General features: G+C 53.4%; 7 protein-coding genes across 7 annotated transcripts; 5 read left to right on the forward strand and 2 right to left on the reverse strand.

Moving 5' to 3' along the window:
- Positions 1-483: 483 nt before the first annotated feature.
- AB675_8535 (uncharacterized protein) lies at positions 484-1075 on the forward strand (the record flags this gene model as incomplete). The annotated part of the gene is made up of 2 exons (XM_018148988.1): positions 484-565; positions 669-1075. 2 exons carry the CDS (start codon positions 484-486, stop codon positions 1073-1075), a joined length of 489 nt encoding a protein of 162 aa, XP_018004512.1.
- A 95-nt stretch (positions 1076-1170) lies between these two features.
- AB675_8536 (uncharacterized protein) lies at positions 1171-3467 on the reverse strand (the record flags this gene model as incomplete). The annotated part of the gene is made up of 6 exons (XM_018148989.1): positions 1171-1721; positions 1779-1920; positions 2676-2852; positions 3036-3227; positions 3276-3391; positions 3452-3467. 6 exons carry the CDS (start codon positions 3465-3467, stop codon positions 1171-1173), a joined length of 1194 nt encoding a protein of 397 aa, XP_018004404.1.
- A 683-nt stretch (positions 3468-4150) lies between these two features.
- Positions 4151-5181, reverse strand: AB675_8537 (uncharacterized protein; the record flags this gene model as incomplete). The annotated part of the gene is made up of 2 exons (XM_018148990.1): positions 4151-4354; positions 4414-5181. The coding sequence occupies 2 exons, from the start codon at positions 5179-5181 to the stop codon at positions 4151-4153; spliced, it is 972 nt and encodes a 323-aa protein (XP_018004506.1).
- Positions 5182-5600: 419 nt separating this feature from the next.
- Positions 5601-7991, forward strand: AB675_8538 (TBC1 domain family member 5; the record flags this gene model as incomplete). Its single annotated transcript, XM_018148991.1, has 5 exons — positions 5601-5617; positions 5663-5869; positions 5925-6000; positions 6046-6777; positions 6813-7991. The coding sequence occupies 5 exons, from the start codon at positions 5601-5603 to the stop codon at positions 7989-7991; spliced, it is 2211 nt and encodes a 736-aa protein (XP_018004220.1).
- Positions 7992-9113: 1122 nt separating this feature from the next.
- AB675_8539 (uncharacterized protein) lies at positions 9114-10551 on the forward strand (the record flags this gene model as incomplete). Its single annotated transcript, XM_018148992.1, has 3 exons — positions 9114-9135; positions 9200-9462; positions 9529-10551. The coding sequence occupies 3 exons, from the start codon at positions 9114-9116 to the stop codon at positions 10549-10551; spliced, it is 1308 nt and encodes a 435-aa protein (XP_018004447.1).
- Positions 10552-11736: 1185 nt separating this feature from the next.
- AB675_8540 (Serine/threonine-protein kinase ppk6) lies at positions 11737-15478 on the forward strand (the record flags this gene model as incomplete). The annotated part of the gene is made up of 5 exons (XM_018148994.1): positions 11737-11764; positions 11855-12056; positions 12135-15094; positions 15147-15266; positions 15327-15478. 5 exons carry the CDS (start codon positions 11737-11739, stop codon positions 15476-15478), a joined length of 3462 nt encoding a protein of 1153 aa, XP_018004257.1.
- Positions 15479-17816: 2338 nt separating this feature from the next.
- Positions 17817-20081, forward strand: AB675_8541 (F-box/LRR-repeat protein 2; the record flags this gene model as incomplete). Its single annotated transcript, XM_018148995.1, has 1 exon — positions 17817-20081. The coding sequence occupies one exon, from the start codon at positions 17817-17819 to the stop codon at positions 20079-20081; it is 2265 nt and encodes a 754-aa protein (XP_018004696.1).
- Between the last annotated feature and the right edge of the window lie 286 nt (positions 20082-20367).

Below are 20367 nucleotides of genomic sequence, written 5' to 3' on the forward strand. Positions count from 1 at the left end.
GGGATCGACTACTTTCAAGCGGGAAACAGCCTCACTTTATGAATCATTTACAAATCAAGGCAATCAGCAGGCATTAACTTGGCTCATATTCAGCATCGCATGAGTACTATGGCATTCAATTTGTCCAGATCTCAAGCCACAAGAGATTGTGACATTCATGCCTGATCTTCTGAAAAGCCACACGCTTTTCAGCCTGATGGGGGCTATGCCATCTCGAAGCGAAGGCTTGGCATGCAGTACGGTTAGGCTTCAGGCAGGCCACGCCTGGACGGTCGCCATGGGGAGTTGTCTCGAAACCATTCGAGTCACAGGCGTCCTTCCGACCTCAGCCGCCTGGCGTCACATAACATAGCTTCGGAGAGCATTGGAGCTTTGAAGTTGGTAGATTATGTAGAGCAACATACAATCCGGCCCATTGCTGATCAGATCCGTGTCTGCTTCCCAGAACCAACGTCACTGAGCGGCAAGAATACTGCTACAACAATGACAACTCCTAAGAACTACATTCATCCCAAGACACTGATACGAGATCTGACAAGAAAGTTCGAAGACGTAGACTACACCAGTAAGTTGGAGGTCGAAGCCGTTCCCACAACAATGCCTTTTCCTGGAACTCCCAGAAAACCCATTGCCTGGGATGGTACAGGTCCTGACTCTCTGCTCCATAGACTCGACCATTGAAAAGAACGAAAAGTATGAACTCGCCCGGCTTGAGGCCGAGATCAAAGAATGCCGCAAACATCGCGACGCCTTACGCGCTCTCGGTCCCACTCAGATGACTGTTCAGGATAGCGACTCCCTGGCTTACTGGGAAAAGGAGTTGGGCGAAATGACGGCCTTGGAGCCCAAGTTGAAGCGCTTCTTCCAAGGGTTGCGTGACAAACTAGCAAAGACTGCTGCTGCGAAGAAGGCTGCCTCCCAGCCGAAGAAGGTGGTGAAGGGTGAGGAGGGGAGGGGTGGCGTGGGTGACTATGGAGCCAGCCAAGGACGAGGGATGGGTGGAAGATTAGATCCGAGGAGAGGAAGTGCTGACGGTGGCGGCGGAGGAGCGGGCGTTGAGAGCAGAAGGCGGTGAGCTCCCCACAGAGGAAGCTGCCATCGTGAAAAACGATCCACGAGGTCCGTTCCTTCCATTCCCTGATCACAGATCATCGTCCCAAACATCCCAACTTAGCGCCGTCTAGCAGTGTGTTTCTCGAACACATGATCTTGAATTGTCTCGTCCGAGTAATCGTGCCTAGCAAATTTACTGTCACAGCCCTCAACAAAGCAGCGTTTGTGGTGATGTTTCTTGGCGTGGTCCATGTTCTCCATGCCTGGGAAACAGACTCGGTGAGAATCGCATCCGGAGTCCTTGCGACGTCGATGACGATCGTAGCGCTCCTTTGACTCAAACCATGTGAAGCAGCGCTCGCATTTGGTTCGCGTGCCTCGACTGCTGGTGGGCCTGCTGGGTTTGGAGGTTGATGGTGTATTCTTTGCCCGTCGTGCTGGTCGACGCCAGCTTGTGGACTGTGTGTTGTGATCAACATAGTACGTGCGGCCGAAGTCGTTCTCTCGCCTTTCCCAGCCTTCTGGAAGCCCAGCCTGCGCGTCATTGGCGAATTTATCGTTCTTGGCAGCAATGCTGTAGTTTGGTCTAGTTGTTGCGGATTGCTTGAGGCGGGATTTTGAGTAGGTCTGGCTGGAAGAAGCATTGGCGACTGTGGGAGCATTCCAGTCTGGAGGAAGTCAGTATCCAAGACCATGCTAGCCGGGAGCCGGAAGAATTGACGCACCATCGTCATCTTCGTCCTCTCCGTCACCATCATCGTCGTCAGTATACTCGTCCTCTTCTTCGTCCCAGCCACCAGTCCCGGCCTGTGCTTGCCCTTCCCCTTGTCCACCTCCTGCGGACGGATTGCGAGTTGGATGCCAGTGCTCAGGGCAGTCAACATTTATTACACTCATGGCCCCTCCGCAATGCGCACAGTATCTGTGCATGGCGGTAGCCAGAGGGGTGCGACCTACAGAGAAACAACAGCTGCTACAGAAATGTAGGGTAACATATTCCGTGTGGACGCTCTTGTGCTCTCGGCGTTTGCCGCAGTTAGCACAGAACATTGCTGAGATTGATGAGCTAGAACTGATCGTAGATGGGCAAAGATTCGTTTTATCAGCACTGGTGATGGTCACACAATTCCGAGGCCTCCAGTGGCATTGAGGCAGGAGGATCTCGACAGCAGGGAAATACCACTGCATCGTAGCAGACACTGCTCACGGTCCAGTACATCCCGCCCAGCAATTTCTGCCTATGAACTGGTGAGACAGCGACGGCGTCGGGCGCCTGTATGACATGCGAGGCGTTTGTGATACCAAAGGACATCTTCGTTTGTAGAATCTGCTTGTACAGAGTCAAGCTACCCCCCGAACAGCGCTTATGACCTCGTCTCCCGATGTCAGACGCCTGGATCTTCTTCAAGTCGGCAATGGATGCACATGATTCCGCCCTCAGAGCTAACGCTGTGGTCATACACACACTCGGACGCCCTCAATCGACTGCGGAGACCCTCAATTGGATCGTATTTGCCTTACGATACGCTGGCGTTCTCCTGCTGATGTCATAGATGTACGGCGAGGTGTATCGATCGGCGCGTTTCGTTTCCTAACGTTCAGAGGCCATAAGTTCCACTGACTGTCAACATCCGGGTCTCCTGATCCCACTTGGCGTTGATCATGGCGCTGGTGACCTTGAGGCTACCGTAGCGAATGGACGCGTCGATGTGACCGACACGCCGCTCAAAGTCCTCGCGAGGGATCTTCTTCTGTTTCCAAGCTTTGCCTTTGCCGTTCTCTTCGGGCAGTCTGAGGATCTTGTCGCGGACTTGGTCGTGTGGTACGACTGTTGTGTAGGATCATCGACTTGTGCCTTGTCTGCACGAGGGCTGTTTGCGAGACAATTAGATATAAGGTCCTGAAACGTAGGCCACGACGGGGAGGGCGACGGAAGGGAAAAGAGGGCGCAGAAATGAACAATCAAATGACGCATGACTCACCTGCCACTTCATTTGCTTCTTGATCTCGCGATACATTACCTTTGCGATCTTCGAAGTTGTCTCGCTGATCTTCTCCTTCGACCACTCTGTAGCGGGAACAGTGGCATTTCCGTTGGGCTTGAGGGCTTTCGTACTCTCAGCCTTTGTGGATTGTTGCTTCGAAAAGTCGAGCTCAGTGGTGAGGGAGGCCACCTATAGGCCTGTCAAAAAGTCAATCAGTCAATCTCGTCTGGAGCTCACCTGCAACTCAAGAGTTACTACGCGTCCAACAAGCTCTGCTTGTGACAGCTGCTCTAACTCCTGTCGTTTGGCAGGTGAGACGTCCATGGCGTCTTCAGCCACAGAGTCGAGCTTTCCTTGGCTATGGTCAGCCGTCTCCAAGTCGCCTTTGACCTTGGATCTAGTTCGAGACTTACTCTTGGTTGCCGGCATCGTGGAGGTGAGAGCTGTAGTAGCTGTCTCTTGCGCCTTCTTCAATACTGAGTAGCTGGCTAACTGCTCAATCAGGTTGATGGTCGATTGTACGAAGCTCGCTAAAGTAGGATGGATGACTTGAGACGAGTGGAGGTCGAGAAAGCGTGCCTGCTTGCGGGTGCCAATGGCACCGCAAGTGGGACTAGTCTCTTGGCAAGACTCTGAGCACCCGGGAAGGAACTGCCTGCCCCTATGCCTCGCTCCTGCAGTTTCACTCATAGGTATCGCCGAATTTCCAGCCTTCCAGAGTTCTTATCGTTGGCTCAAAAGCTCATTGTACTGATACCATGCATCGGCGCAGTCACTATGGCCCCAACCATCTTGCCAGAAATCACCGAACACATCTTCGACTCCTGCATCATCGACTCCTACCACTCTCTCATTCCGTTTCAGGCCGCATACCGGACAAATATAGCTCGCGTCCATGCCTCCTTGCTCGCTCTTTAGCATTTTGACCGCCATGGGCTCGGACAACCTCAGCTTCGTTTCTTTGGGCAGAACGACGTTGTGCTTCCGTAACGCGGAAGTGAGAAATGAGAAACGTGCGTTCCACGCTGCCACCGTTTCAGAAGCTTCGCGAGCTTCTCTTTGCGTTTCTGACTTGGACAGCGACGAGAGCTTCATGCCAGAATGTTTGTTTCCTAAGGACATGTCTGAGATTCGCAGAGATTGGGACAGCAGAGTATCTCTGCGCCAACGTTGAGCTCGACCGGCGACAATGCGCCCTGACAGACGATGCAATTGAAGGATAGTGGCAGGAGTGGCTGCTGAGGCCCAAGAGTCGAGTAGATCTTGGCGAGCATGGAAGAAGTACTGAAGGTGGCGGAACGTTGCTCGGACGTGATCTCGTCGGCCTGTCAACAGGCACGACCTTCGGCACTGAAGCAGACGCCTGCTGTTTTACAGCTCCAGGCTGATCTTCGAAGTCGTCCCAAACATCCTCTTCGGGTTCCTCCTGTACGGGTGTGTCCGTCTTGCGAGCAGCGGGAGACGCGAGAGCCTTGCTTGAGACAACTGTATGCTGTCTTCGACCTTCCGTGGCGTGAAGGCCGGATGTATGCGCTGGTCCATGCTCGAAAGCGTCCCAATCAGTGCCGAAGGTCTCAGATCCACGTACAGTCTGGGCGTTGTGATGGGCCCTGTCACCGGCAGAATGCCGTGTATCTGTAGCAAGGGTTTCGGTCGGCCTTTCGAAATCGCCCCACGAGTCGTCAACAAATGCATTTGAGGACGTATTCTTGAGAGGAGCGGCGAGCATTGTGCCCGTGTCTATGGCATCTATGTCGGCTCTCTGACCCTGAACTTGGCCCTCATCGAGTCCGAGGAGGTCAATCGACGCCTCTGTCCGAGCAGGATTCCTCATTCCCTTAGATGGCCGTGTCATGACTGATGGCCACTCAGCAGGACTAGGTCTGCTGGCATCCTCAAAGTCTCCAAAGTCATCGTCAATTCCATCTTGGGTGCCCTCATCTCCTGCGTCGAAAAGTACATCATTGCCTCCTTGCACTGACCTCCACAGGGGCTCTGCGGAAGTCTCTGGTCGCTGTGGCGAACGAAGAACTGTTGCGGCTGGAGGGCGCGCGGTTGTCTTGTGCTTGTCTAATTTCGTGGGAGATCCCGTGGCAGGCGTGGCCGCAGAGCCGCCAAAGGCTTCGAATAGATCAGCCGACATATCTCAGACGCAAGCATTAATGCAGAAACGCCGAGCCATAAGCATCAGGTTGGCTATCTGGATCCCAAGGCGCAGAGGTGCGACCGCGCCTGATATTGAGGCGCCAGCAGATAGATGAGCTTCAGACGAGTAAAGCACAGGCACAGAATGCTCTTGGCTTGATTCCATTCACTTTACAGTGCAACATGTTCCGCGTTGTCTCTGAATATACTCTTGGAGACATGATCAAAAGGGATGCTTCGTGAATAAAAATGGTTGACGAAGTCAAGTTGCCAGTGTGTTTGTGCTTCCTTGACGGCGTTAACCTCGTGCTTATCGCCTAGCGCTCTCCGGCTGATCACCCCACGCTGGTATTTCCGGCGCCTTCCAACGTTATTTCGTGGTCGTGCCTTCGCGCACAGCAATGACAGCTGACCGCTATGCGCAAGGACATACTGTGAGTCGCTTCTTTACTGCTGGGGAAGTAAGACTGACAACGAAGGACACGTTGGAAACTCATATTCGAGGAATCACTGGGACTTGATCTCCGTCAAAGCGTACGCGACGGTGACGGGATTGATGGGAAAGACCCCTGCGAGGATGGTCTTCGCTCAATTTGCTGGAAGGCGTTTCTGCTGTATGGGCCGGTAAGCAGAGCGTCATGGCCAAAACAACTGGCCGACTCACGAAGCACATACACTTCGTTGAGGTAAGCATAGTCCGAGTCTATCATTCCAGAGACTAGGCACTGAATTAAGGTGGAGGGACCATTTCCTTCGTTTCATTGACAACCCCAATGACTTGCATTCGAACGCAGATCCTTTGGACGATGACAATACGGTAAGAGAGTTGCGCCTGTATTTGGACTGCCGCTGATACGTGAAGTCTCCATGGGCGACACTACGACAAGACGAATTGGCGCGGGAGGAGATCTTCAACGATGTTACGCGCTGTATGCAAGACAACTTTTTCTTCCGAGAGCCAGAAACCCAGAGAATGCTGCTTGACATCCTCTTCATATATGCAAAACTCAATCCGGATCTAGGCTATAGACAGGGTATGCATGAGCTCTTGGCGCCACTCCTATGGGTAGTGCAGCAAGACGCGGTCGACCATGATACGGTAACAGCGGAAGACCGGCAGGCAGAAGGTTTCGACTTCATGATTGAGGTCCTTGATCACCGACAGCGTGAAGCCGACGCATTCAGCCTGTTCTGCGCGGTTATGCAAACAGCTAAGAGTTTCTACGAGATGGGCGACAATAGGGACTCCTCGCCGATAATTGCACGAAGTCGGAGGATACATGACGATCTGCTCAGCATATTTGACCCAGAACTTGCGCTTCACTTGCAGGTAGCAGGTGTGTTACCGCAGATCTATGCCATACGCTGGGTCAGACTGCTCTTTGGTCGAGAATTTGATTTTGCAGACGTGCTTCGATTATGGGATATATTGTTTGCCGAGAAACTTAGGTCTGATATCATCGACATGACGTGTGTGGCCATGCTTCTTCGGATGCGATGGTCGTTGGTAGAGGCAGACTATTCAACGGCGATCACCACACTGACGCATGTGAAGCTGCCAAGCTCCGAGACCGAGCATGATACGCGAGGTCTCGTTCGCGACGCTTTGCTCCTTGACCAGACACGCAGGCCCGAGATAGCGCCGAGCTCATCCAGAAACACAGTGGGCGGAAGCCGAAGGTGCAATCGGCGCAGCCTGACCGAGCAAGACTTAGTTTGGACCAAATTCGAACACCGGAGCGGCGAGGGTCCCGCACACCACAGTACAGGCCGTCTCCGAACCTGTCCCCTGCGCGGTTCTCTGGCCCTCAAAGGCAGCTGGAGTCGCTTTTCAACGATGTCTCTGGCGGAATCAAGAATCGGGCTGAGGGCTGGACAAGCGTTTCTAAGGCAGTGCGTGGGGCTGTTGGTGAGGTTCGGCGAAACATGGCTCAATACCAACCGAATCATTCACGCGAGGCCAGTGTTGATGTGCCAAGGCAGCCCTCGTCACAAGCAATAGCCGACACCACCGAAGGCAGAGCGTTGCTGCAAAAACTGAGCAGCCTTGAAGAGCGGAACAAGGCCTTGGCTAAGATGTTGGACAGCGCGCTCGAGTGTCTTCGGAAGACCGAGGGATCAAACGGCAGTCCGGAGGGTGCCCTCGAGACCTTCAATGTTTCGCTGGCGAAGATACAATTTGTGGCTGTTTACCTTTCGGACTCCGATATACCCATCCCTCGAGAAGAATTTTCGACTAGTACTGCCGCCGAGGTGGTGAAGCAGACGGCACCTAAGGAGGCGAGCACGGCTATGGCAGCGACCGATGAGATAGAGAAGGTCTCAGAAAACATTAGCTCACCAGCAGTACAGATCAGCGAGCCTGCATCAGCAGCGACCACGGAGGCTCTTTCATCGTCAGAGCCGGTCCAAAAGCCCGCAGTGCCGCAGCAAGCCGAGAAGGGTGCAGCAGAACCGAGCTTGGATGTGAAGTCCTCCCCACCCACACGGCCCTCTCTCCAAGACGCCTCGTTCAGCTTTATGCTCGGAGAAAACCGACACCGGTCGAGCTTCGTGACTTCCGTGAATGCATTGCCGGAGCACCAACGAAGAAGTATTGATCAGCCGGATGCCCGTCCCGGCAGCAGGCGTGGGAGTGAAGTCGCGAAAGATTCGGTCTCGAAGGGACCAACAATTGACACGAGTAAGCAGAGCCAAAGACCCGCCAAGGGCAAACTGAAGGGCAAGAAGGAGGGTAATCAGAACAGTGATGATGAAGACGGCTGGAGGATGAGTAGCTTCCGTGGTGGGCAGGGTGGTCCACTGTGACCGTCAGGAACCGTGTGAATGTTCAGGCATCCAAGTCCTCGGGACCTGACTGATCTTGAACACCTCCAATAACGACTCATCTCGGCGTATTGTGGTGTAGATCAGTCATACTCTTGACCATCATTTTCATCGGCCCGCTGAACCGGCGCGCGAGCCTTACCCTACTCTGTCGATGATGAGAGGATGTCGAATGATTTCAGCCAGAACCATCTGCTATAGGCTGCAATCCGCTTGTATATTGACGGCGTGCTTACATTCAAACACGAACCTGTTGTTTCATGTGGTCGAAAACGAAGAGCAATCGTCCCAACAAGGTTTTCGGCTAGTTTTCTGGCGGAGCTTTAACGGAGTTTCGCGACCTCCAGGGCTTGAAGCGTCTCTCTCCCTTACAACACTTTTACGACAACTTCCAGCTGTGTCTTTCTACAGCCTGGGCTGTCCGTTGAGCTCGAGTTGCGATTGCATCGCGCCCCGACCCTTGTCGTGATCCCGGCATGACTTGCGAAGACTCGGCTACCCGACACGTGGTATTCTCTTCAAGTTTATCGGTTTCGATGCGGAAAGGTGAGCCCCCTGACCACTGTCAGCAATTGGAGACTCCCACCAGTTCAGTGCCCTCAAAGAGGTGTGGATGTCATTCGATCATCACATCACTGTAAGTCGAGATGCCCACGAACGAGAAGATCACTTCCTCATCCGAACGAGATTGATCGGAGCCATTCTGCGCACGCGACTGCTTGCCGGCAGATTCCTGCTGCAGGTACAGCCAGGAGCATGCGCAGGGTCACTGGTCTCCCTGTTAAGCGTTTCCACCTCCCCGAACATGGTGCACAAGGCACCGCATCTAACCCGTCGCATTCTTCGTTCACCTCACCCTCAGAGTCTAGGCTCGAGACATTCACTTTTCTTCCACAACCTTCACCTCCCAATCCGTGCACAGTGACTTCGGGTGGACACTGGCTCCGGAGAACCGCAGTCTTCTCCAGTTGGGATGTGTGTATCATTGTTACACAAGTCAGACTCCATGTTTGCACTCTTCAGTCGACCACCAAGCGTCCTACCATCTCCAGACGTACTCCCGAACCGACCTTGTTGTTACTGACGGCTGCATGACAGCACAACATGCCAAGCTCCACCTTGCACCGTAAGTCGATGCCTTGATCAGATCCTTCAGATCGAGTGTCTTTCAGGTTCTGACAATAGCACAGCGCCACCAGAGATCATAGCAACGTTCCCGAAGCCAAATTATGTGAATCCCGAGACACACGGCCCCGGCTTGATGGTGGCATCAGGGCTTCTCTCCGGAGTCGGCATTATCGTTGTCGGCGCTCGTCTGTATGCCAGGTTCTGCATCACCAAAGCGCCCGGCATCGATGACCTTCTGATCATACTGGCACTGATCTTCGGCCTCACCTTGTCTATTCTAGTCATGCTAGGCAATCAGATCTACTACAACGGGTATCATGTTTGGGTGCGTTCGACCAGATGTCGTCCTTCCATGTCCTCATTAATCTCTTACACCACTAACAGCCACTAGGACATTCCGGTAGACTCATACGTCCCTCATCGAATCAACGTCTGGGTCGCGCAACTATGCTACACACTCGCACTCACCAGTGTCAAGATCAGCGTCCTGCTGTTCTACCGCCGCATGAGCGTCTCTTTCACGAGAGGCTTCCTCATCGCGGTTTGGGTAGGCATCATCTACAACATACTCTACTGCATAGCCTTCGTCCTCGCCCTATGCCTTCTATTCCGTCCCCTGCAGGCATACTGGCTCACCTTCGATGCTGCTTACTACGCCAAAGGAGATTGGTCTGCTGGACGGGAAGAAATAGCCACGCCGGTGTCTGGGATGTTCAGCGTTGTCGGAGACGCATACAGCACAGTGCTTCCGCTCCTTCTTATTAGTCGTCTTTCGTTACCTCGACGACAGAAATGGGCGCTGTACGCGCTCTTCAGTCTTGGCGCTGCAACGGTTGTGTTCTGCGCCATCCGTACGTACTACATGTGGGCGCTGTTCAGACACTGGGACTTCACGTGGACATTGTGGAAGGCTTGGCTGTTCGGAGAGTTTGAGCTGTGGTCTGCCATTTATGCTGCCTCGGCTCCTGCTCTGAAGCCATTCTTCAAGCGGTTCTTCGATCGGAAGTCGACTGCTGAAGGAGACTCCAGGGGTGGCGGTAAAGCAGTTTATGTGGTCAGAGGCGACTCCCAGGGGAAGTTGGGCAAGGTCGAGAAGTACTGGCCGAGCAGCAGGAGTCGGCGCTCGGCTCCACCAGGATCGCTGGAGGATGAGGATGTTGAGCTGGTGGGTGTGCGAGCGACGTCAAAGGGCAATGGTGATGAGACTCACGATGGTGGGAAGGTGGGATGGGCGACCTTGAGTGGCAATCACATTATCAAACATGTCGAGTACGACGTTGAGAGATGCGCGAGTGCGACTGGAGATGCGGAAGCGCAACCAAAATGGGACCAGAGGTGGCGGAGAGAGAGTGATCTACAAAGATCTGGGACATTCAGTATAGCTAGCGGGCCGGCATCGAGAAGTCCAAGCTAAGGTGTCTTTTGGTGCCAGCTTGGTGGGTTGGACTCGGACTACCCATTCATGTTAGGTCTCGACAATCTGCGCAGACGTCCGCATGATGACGACGCGTTCCAATCGCGTTCGAAAAGGCTCCGAGTGACTTTCTTCCGAGAACCATGTAAGTCAATAGACTCTGATTTTGAAGATAGGCATCAGGCGCTGTTTTTGGCATTGCCTTGGCAGTTCCCCAGGCGTTCAGCTCGTCTTGGATGATCAACTGAATACATAGCAGCATATTCCTCAATAAGCCCATGATCCGCCAAGCATAGTCAGCCAGAATGCTGACCATCCTTCGTATGTGGAATCATCGAACAATGTCTTGTGAAACGACGGGAATCTCTGCACTAGTATTACGCTACTGCCACCTATGTCAGCGGGGTTTAGGCGGGATTATAGCGGGCAGTGGCTTGCTCTGATGACCGTTAGAAGGTAAACGGTGTGGAGCTAGGGTAAGTCAGAAGTGCATTCACTGCATTGAAACGTGCGATCCGGCACTGATTCGTACAGACACAAGCCTACAACAGCGAGAATGTTTTATCAAGTGTAGAAAACATTGCGATAGACGAGCGCTTCGGCGGAAAGGCGCGAAAACATATCGAAGGTGGTGTTGATGGTGGGGTGATCAGATCTTGAAGCAAGCTTCGCGCCAAGAAGCTGGACTCGAAGGAGGGCAGTCGACAGTGCGGGCGTAGTGCCGCTGCCGTGGCCTGAAAGCATGCGAGTCATCAACTAGCTGTTGTTGTTCCTCCGAACTTCGACCTCGTCTTCTTTGCATTGGACGTATATTTTTGTGTAGCTACGAGCTGTGACCGTGACTGACGATCCCAGGACGTGTCGTCGAGTGGCACATACACTTCGGCACTCCTAGCATAAAAGACAATACATCTCGAACGACTTCGAGATCTCCCGGTGGTACGGCATTCATCGCTTAACTCTACCCTGCCCTGGATCGGCTCGTATCAGTTCTCACACGTGCGGTTCCCGAGATCGACCCTCAAAAATCGACTGCTCAGCCTTTTCTGCTTGGCTGTCAGTCTACACTGGTAGAACCCAGCACAGTGACGACGGCGTCAATACTTCCAATGCAATAGCGACTTGGACGCCCTTTTATCCCGCGAGGCACACGCGCCTCTGCAAGACTACCTTCTCCCCAGAGCCATGACTGAAGGCGCGAGTGGCAGCAATGGTAAGCCCTGTCGTCACCGTTTGCATGGCATCCAAAGCACCACAACGTGTCCTATCTGAGGCCTCTGTATACTTACTGCAACATCGCCAGAATCCCAAATCAAAGCAACACTCTCGCCCGAGCTTGGCTTCGGAACCTCTCCTTCCCAGAGCCCCGATCTGTCGATACGAATACCAAAGAATAAAAGCACCGGCAATCTTCTCGCGGTGAGAGACGTCGTGTCTGCTGGCCCAGAGAGGACCAGATTCTCTTTCGACGCCGGGTCGACCCAAGACGTAAGGAATCAGAAGAGGTAAGACACATGCGGCGTGCACATGTCCTGTTCGTGGCATGTGACCTGTATAACGTGACCTGACTATGTTGACTGCAGACCGTTACGACCCGAGAATGACCTTGGCCTGGGAATGTCAGGTCTTCGCCGCATCAGACGTCCTCCAGTGCCCTCGAGGACCCCTTCGTTAATCGTCGAAGACGTTGATACGGACTGGACTGCGCCTGCGTTGCAGTATGCATCTACCCTGCCTGTCTCACGCTCCTCCTCGAGGTCGATGTCACGCTCCGCCTCCTTCGGATATCTTGCCAGCGGGCCCAGCTCGCCTGTCCTCGAGGACCTACACCGGTTCCCCGCCGAATCACTGCATTCGTTTTCGTTCAGCAAGCAATCAGAAGATTACCTGCACAGTCGTCAGACTATAATACAGAAGGCCGGTGATTTTGTCAGAGACCGCTCAGCATGGGTCGCCAATCCAGCCCTCGCAGATGCGCGTGCACGCGTCAGTGGAGACGTCGAAATCCAAGGCATGATGGATTTGCTGAAGAAGGCAAACATTATACCAGCAGACAAAAGGGAAAATCATGGCTTGGGTTTGGGGCCGATGACTGGACCCGCTGACGTCGACCGCAATATCTTTGACAGGAGTTTCAGTCAGAGTCTTGAGTCTGTAGAAGAGGGCGTTGCTGTCCTCAGCCCACTGCCCCGGTCGCCTCAACAGAGCCCGCCTCCACCTCCACCGACAGACACGACGCAGGTGAGGCCACCTCTTGAAAGAACGGCCAGTAACGAAGAGCTTTCGCCGACAGCACCCAGAAGAATTGGTCTTAAGAGGACTTACACTGATCTGAATGCCATGTCTTTGCAACAGCGACTCATCGATGCTCTTGCACAGCCTTACTCGAGCGAAGAGCACATTGGATCGAAACCGAAGTTGATGCATGCCGCGACTGCTGCAGTGGCGCCTTCGACGGCTGCATCGGCCGTTCACACCCACAGCAGCAAATACACTCCAGCTGCGCAGGCGGTCTTTCGGACCGGCGGTGAAGCGCCTTGGACGATATTGGCAGCAAACGATCTCGCTTGCCTCATTTTTGGTGTGACTCGTGCAGAAGTCAGGTCACTAAGCATATTGGGTATCATCCAGGAAGACCGAAGAGCTTGGCTCGAAGAGAAGCTCGGTAAGCCAACTCCAGAGCCTGAAATTCAAGTGCAGCAGTCGACACAGGCAACGGCTGCTAAGTCATCACTACTAGGAGCAAAGTCAGGCATCACGGCCCGACTACTCAGCAAAGCACCATCAAGAGTCACAAAGCCTGCCAAGCGGGCGCAAACAGATGACGGCTCAGGTGGGTACTACCGGCAAACAAGCAAGAACCACCCTCCGACGAAGTCAAGAGGCGTGCTTCTTTGCGGAGATGTCATACCCATACAAAGACGGAACGGTTCTGTTGGCTCAGCCAGTTTCTGGGTCATGGAAAAGAAAGGGGGTCTTATTTGGGTTATCGAAGAGATTCGAGAAGATGTTGCGCATCTTTCGCTCGACTCTGAGCAGCGTGTGACTGTGGCTTCGGGCGCGTGCGAAGCCATTTGGGGAACTTCAGTGCCAGAAGGCACCCTTGTGAAGTCGTTGATACCCACAATCCCGGACGAGATGTCGTTCTTCGAAAGGCGGACACCAAGCGGGCAGGCAGCAGTGGGCCACTTCACAGCGCGGACAGCCAACGGCGTCAATATACCGACAACCATAACCAAAGTCCTCGGCAAAAGTGAATTCCGGGTCTCGAGTCTGCCACACATTGCAGGAATGATGGTCCTCGATCCTGAAACACTGAACATCAAGAGCTCCAACTCGGTATTTTCAGCTTCATTGTTTGGATATGAGCATCCTGGAGGACTATCTATGGCGACACTTGTCCCACGCTTCCAGGATATATTGGATGTCCTCACCGAAGAGAACGGAGTTGACTTGGCTGACGGTCTCGTGGTTCCAGAGCACAGCTTCAGAAGAGCGTATTCACTCTTGTCGCTACGTGACGGAGCTGATAATGCAGCTAATGTGTTCTTAAGACCATCTGGTCTGCCGGCTAAGCATCGCGACGGCACGGACATCATGGTTGATATTCAAATGAGGGTGGTCCGAAGCGAAACAGTCTTCCCAGTATCGGACCAGGTAATCAAGGAGCAGCCCGACGCAGAAGAGCAGGAGGAGGTAGCCGGAGTCGGGGTCGTGGAACTGGTCTTCGCTCTTTGGATCACCTACTCACGTCAGCTTCACGCTGCTGGTCAAGCATCAACAGACGAGTCGCGCCCCTTTACGCCGCCTCACCAAGTAGGGCCAGACCCAGCTCATCATCTGCCGTCGCCACCACCGCGAGCCTCGTCGGAAGACACTGTCCCAACTAGCAAATCCGCCGACAGCTCACAGATGTCACTACTCTCTCCCACCACCACACTCGAGGACTCCGAGCCTCTAGAGCATCCTCCGCCCAACATCGCTTACGTTCCACATGACAAGAAGACCATCGCAGACTTCACGATACTCGAAGAAATGGGCAGTGGTGCCTACGGTCAAGTCAAGCTCGGAAGGTACAGGAAAGGTCGCTCCCGAAAGGTCGTCCTCAAGTACGTCACCAAGTCTCGCATCCTTGTAGACACCTGGACTCGCGACCGTCGCTTGGGCACTGTCCCGCTCGAGATTCATGTAATGGACTACCTTCGCCGCGACGGCTTTCGGCATCCCAATATTGTTGAAATGATCGATTTCTTCGAGGACAACGTCAATTACTACATTGAAATGCTGCCACATGGCATTCCTGGAATGGACTTGTTCGACTATATCGAGCTACGCAGCGATATGGCCGAAGACGAATGCCGCAGTATCTTCCGACAGGTCGCAAGTGCGATTCACCACTTGCATATCAAGGCTGCCGTCGTTCACAGGGACATCAAAGACGAGAATGTGGTTTTGGACGGGGAGGGCAAGATCAAGCTGATTGACTTCGGCAGTGCAGCGTACCTGAAGAATGGACCTTTTGATGTCTTCGTGGGAACCATCGGTCAGCCCATGCCCTCGAACAGAAGTGACACTATGCTAACGCAAAAATTCAGACTACGCAGCCCCCGAAGTTCTTCAAGGTAAGGCATATGGTGGCAAAGAGCAAGACGTCTGGGCAATGGGGATTCTCTTGTACACGATTGTGTACAAGGAGAATCCGTTCTACAACATTGGTGAGTAGCCGGCCGACGTGCGCCTTCTGGGCCGTTGTAGATTGCTAATGATTCCAACAGACGAGATCCTCGATCATCCTCTCAGAATACCCTACAACCCGTACTCGGACGAGTGCCTGGACCTAATTCAGAAAATGCTGGATCGTGATGTCGACGAGAGAATCGACATCGAGGGGGTTGTGGCGCACCCTTGGCTGGCTGTTGAGAGCTGAGCAGGAGGAAAATCTTGGGGCGCCACGGATAGGGAAGTCCGCGAGCCATCTACGAGCGACATGTATGCATTACTACATTATGATAACATGATAGCATGTTAGCATCTTTGGACGCATGGCCCATAGAAAACATACGCCGCTTAACGGCGACGATCATCTAGATTAGATGCAAGAGGAGAGAGGGCAAGAGTCAGACCATAGTAGCATAATCATAGCGATATGATTCAGATCTCAAAGGCGAGGCTATCACCCAAGTCATATGCTCAAATATGGGAGCCTTGACAGTAAATTGCAGACGTGGCTTCGAAGCTATGAGAATCTGATTACGCACGAGGACAATGGAATGCACCAGCTTGCTCGTGGAACCACAGATTCCTATGACACACGTTCGAGGTCTCACGTATAATTTTTGGGAGCCGGCAAGATATTGTTTGATTGCTGAATCACAATGCGAAGAGTCAGTGGATGCAGGATCTAGTCGAGCAATGCTGGGGTACATGAGCTGTCTCCATTGAACTCAGGTACAAGCTCGGCTGGAGCCAGAGTTGGCCTTCTGACAGCTGCTGTGTGGAAGAGAGTGCCGTCTGGGCGATAATTGTGCGTGGGATAATTGTGGAGGATTAGTACACTCTCCACCACATTGGGACGTTGAAGGGGTGCAGTAGTGAGAGCGCCGAATCCTGTGTAGCAACTGCCTTGGACTATGTTGGTGGCTATCATCATTATTCAAGCACTGTGCAAACCAGAATTTGACTTGGCCCGTAGTGACGTGCTCAAGCACAGACAGTGGCTGTACGCGCCAAAGTTCAAGACATGATGCCACTCAACCAAGCAGGAACATGCACCGTGTACATGTCTCTGATTGCGTGACCAAGAGGGCAAGAAGAACACAGCCGCGTGGTCAACCGCAGAAACCGACCTCGGGAGATGCGTACTGCAAGATAGACCTCGAGGTGCGTTCTTCTCGGTTGGTAGTTGCGAACTATGGAGCATGGGATCCACGGGCTGCAACCGTGGAGCTGGTCTAGGCACGTGTCGATGGCAAGCACAGTTTGTCCTCCAGCGGCAGATTCTTATCTTCATTCAATGTCACTTGCAACAGTGAGCTGATGTATATGGTCTCGCACGGGTGCTGATGAGGGCAAGCGTTGACAAACTTGTGTGGTTCCTCGACTGGAAGACCTTCGAGAAGGTCATGCTGTAGACGAACCGAAGTAGGCCCTGCATGACCAGCACCCGCAGGTTCGGTGGTGGCTTGAAGCGAATAGAGCCTACGAATCAGGCGGAGTACTGGCAGATGCAGGGTCTGGGCCCCCATGTTCACGAATCCTCGTGGTGGGTTTGCCGACGCCTGTTCTGATCTGACTGCAGAGCCAAGATCAAGTAGTCCGTTCCGAATGTTGCATGCGCTGGACTCTGGTCGCGGATCAAGATAGAAATGGGCAAGTGCGCCAGGAAATGATTAGCCACTGAAAATAAGTGAAGCTTTACGGGCGAAGATACGGGGAGAGATAAGTTGTGTGGAACGCAGAGTGGGTGTAAAACGAGGGAACGGAACTGCAAGTGGGATGCTCCTTCGATTTGGCCGAACTATAACCACATTCGCCGGCAGGTGGAAGGTAGCACCGAGACTGACAGGAACGACCCGAGATACTATACCTGCTGATATCCTCGCAGGTCGCGCTTTCGTTCGTGTGACTTCACAACGTCGATTGATGACCTGCCAGTCGCAACAATATCACAGCATCATCAACTCGAGAGCAGAGCCCCCTCCTTCCTCGGTTCCCCAAGAAGATCTTATCGGTGGTATCGATAACAGCGATAGCTTGTGCTTGGGGCCGAGACCCCTCAGAGACCCTGATTGCTCTGTCACCAGCTCGAGGCGTGGCGTCCGTCGCTTGAGTTGTACCTCTACAGTACACTTCTGCTGTCAAAGGGACCAAGCTCGCATAATCGGGGCAGGCTCCGGATGCTTTGGAGGACTACAGCATACGAGTCGGTTGTATAATCCGGCGAGCATTGCAGCCCACCCTCGCCCACGTTCACTTCTTCGGCTGGATTCCTGTGGACCGGAAACTCATCCTACACTTTTGCATAAGCTCGGCCGCTGTTTGCTTTTCCACTTCTTCAGATACATCGAATACAGCAGCATCGTATATATTATACGCTTGTCGCTCAGCACAGTACCCGGCCATTACACGACTCAGCGAATTCCTTCGTGACCGGATCATGTGCTAGGCGAGTCCCAGTACCTGCCATAGGCCTGGGTGCGGGGGTACCCTCGAATCACGCGCTCATCCTACTGCTATACACGATCACGCCTTACGTTTAGCCCATCATGGATTCTACACTCGCTGTCAGACCTGTACATACACCTCGTCCTGCAACACCGGTCTCGCCAGAGATCGATGCCGCGGATGGCCCTCCAGCCAAGTTGAAGGGCCGCCATAAGCTCATTCAGAGCCTGCAGAGGATGTCTTCCTCTCCGTCCCTAGCAAAGCTGGGCCGGACGAGGTCGACTGAGAAGGTTTACCGGCCCAACCACAAAGCCTCGATATCATGCACATCCTTGAACTCCGCAAATACCTCGAGCTCATTCTCACCACCGAACTCCTTCTCGTCACAGCTTTCCTATGGCTACTCAACGGCGCCGACCACGCCTGGCTCGCCTGGCAGTCAGCAATCCTACTTCGACACGAATGCCAGGCTGAGACCACTCGACTCGAACGAGCTGTCCTCCGTGTCTGTGCCTATCGACATCCGATCCTCTAAGCCGATCTCGACCACGTTGCATGAAATACCAGAAAAGCCCATGCCCAGACGGCAGGACTTCAACTTCTGGAGGGATCTGCCACACGAGATTCGGGTACAGATATTTGGTTATCTGACCCCAAGAGAAGTTATCAGAATGTCCGCAGTCTCCAAGCACTGGCACGACATGTGCTTCGATGGGCAGTTATGGACAAGTCTTGATTGTCAATCGTATTACACGCAGATCACATCCGAGGCACTGATCAAGATCATGCTTAAGGCAGGCGGGTTCGTGAAAGACCTCAATCTGAGAGGCTGTGTGCAGCTGCGAGATCAGTGGCTAAGTCTGGGAACGAGAATGACCAACCAAGAGTGTCGAAATCTGGAGAACCTGGTTATTGAAGGCTGCAAGATCGAGCGAGCAAGTATTCACTTCTTCCTACTTCGAAACCCGAAATTGCTGCACATCAACATGAGGGGTATGCAGAACATCAACAACTCCACCATGAGGATTATCTCCTCGCACTGTACACAGTTGGAGGTCCTGAACATCGATTGGTGCTCACAAGTCGACTCCAGAGGACTTCGACTCGTTGTACAGTCTTGTCCAAATTTGCGAGATCTTAGAGCTTCAGATGTTCGAGGTTTTGATGACCTTGCCTTCATGAAGGAACTCTTTGAGCGCAATAATCTCGAGCGTCTGCTTCTACAGCATTGCGATACTCTGACAGACGAAGCCTTGGAAATGCTGGTGCATGGCGAGGATCCAGAAAGAGATGTTCTCAGTGATCGACCCTTGGTACCTCCTCGACGGCTTCGGCATCTCGATTTAAAGCGATGCAGAAACATCACAGATCGTGGGCTGAAGGCGTTGGTTCACAACGTACCCTTCCTCGAAGGCCTGCGTCTGTGCCAAGACACTGCTCTTACTGATGACTCGCTTGTCGCGCTGCTCCCAACGACACCACGGCTTACACACCTCGAGGTCGAAGAAGTCGAGAACCTCACCAATGCAACCCTGATCGCTCTCGCTGGCTCGCAGTGCGCACGGACGCTCGAGCACTTGAACATCTCTTACTGCGAACAGATGGGCGACTCTGGCACCCTACCACTGCTCAAAGCTTGCACCAACGTTCGCTCATTGTGCCTCGACAACACACGTGTCTCAGATCTGACACTTATGGAAGCAGCCGAGCTTATACGAAGGCGAGGCAGCACGACCAAGAAGTACCAACGGCCGAAGAAAGGTCTGGAGCTCGTGGCCTTCGACTGCGCAAATGTGACCTGGGCAGGTGTGCGTGAAATCCTACAGTCCAACTGCCGCGTTATGAGTGGGCGGAAGAAATCTGTCGTGACGATGGTAGCCGCTGAGACAGGAGAAGCAGGCGAGACTGAAAATGATGGCGCCGAGGTCGAAGAAATCAAGCGCATCATCGAGATCTCCACTCTCTTGTACCCGTCACAGATCATCCACCTCAAGGCGTTTTATGGCTGGCAGCAGACCGTTGAGGAGCACTACAAGCGCTGCTCGACTGCCCGGTGGGGAGCAGCTGCGAGGCTGGAACACAAATGGGCAGAATGGATGGTTGCCAGTCAGGAAGTTGGTTCTATCGGTGGTGGCTGGAGTTCCAGGAGACGGAGAAGGCGAGCAAGGGAAGCAGAGGACAGAGTGCGTGATGAGAATGAGCATGGCGTGGACATGAACGCGGATCCCGGGACTGACAGGATGATGACACGAGTTCCGGTGTCGACACGCCGAATGGTGGAAGGCAGCATGGACGCAGAAGAGCGAGAAGCGGCGGATGCAGTGTTATGTGAGGAGACACCTTGTCGTTTGATTCCGACTGGGTGATGTATATGAAGTACGAGTGATGACAGCATTTTGGATGAGCGCGACACGACGACTTCAGCTGGACAACAGCACATATTGAGAGCTATGACGAGGAACCAGGAGACGGACGTGGCAAACAGAGCATGATATAGGACAGACGGTGGCCTCTTTTTGCATGCAGATATCGACGCATTCGCGGGTCCCATGTGGCATGAGACAGGAGGCGGGCTCCAGGGTTTTTTAGGCCCCTGTGAATTGGGCTGGATTCTTGCCAGACTTGGTGGGAGTTGGATAGGTGCTTGGTCAA

The sequence above is a fragment of the Cyphellophora attinorum genome, assembly GCF_001299255.1.
Source record: "Cyphellophora attinorum strain CBS 131958 chromosome Unknown Contig3, whole genome shotgun sequence".
NCBI lineage: Eukaryota > Fungi > Ascomycota > Eurotiomycetes > Chaetothyriales > Cyphellophoraceae > Cyphellophora > Cyphellophora attinorum.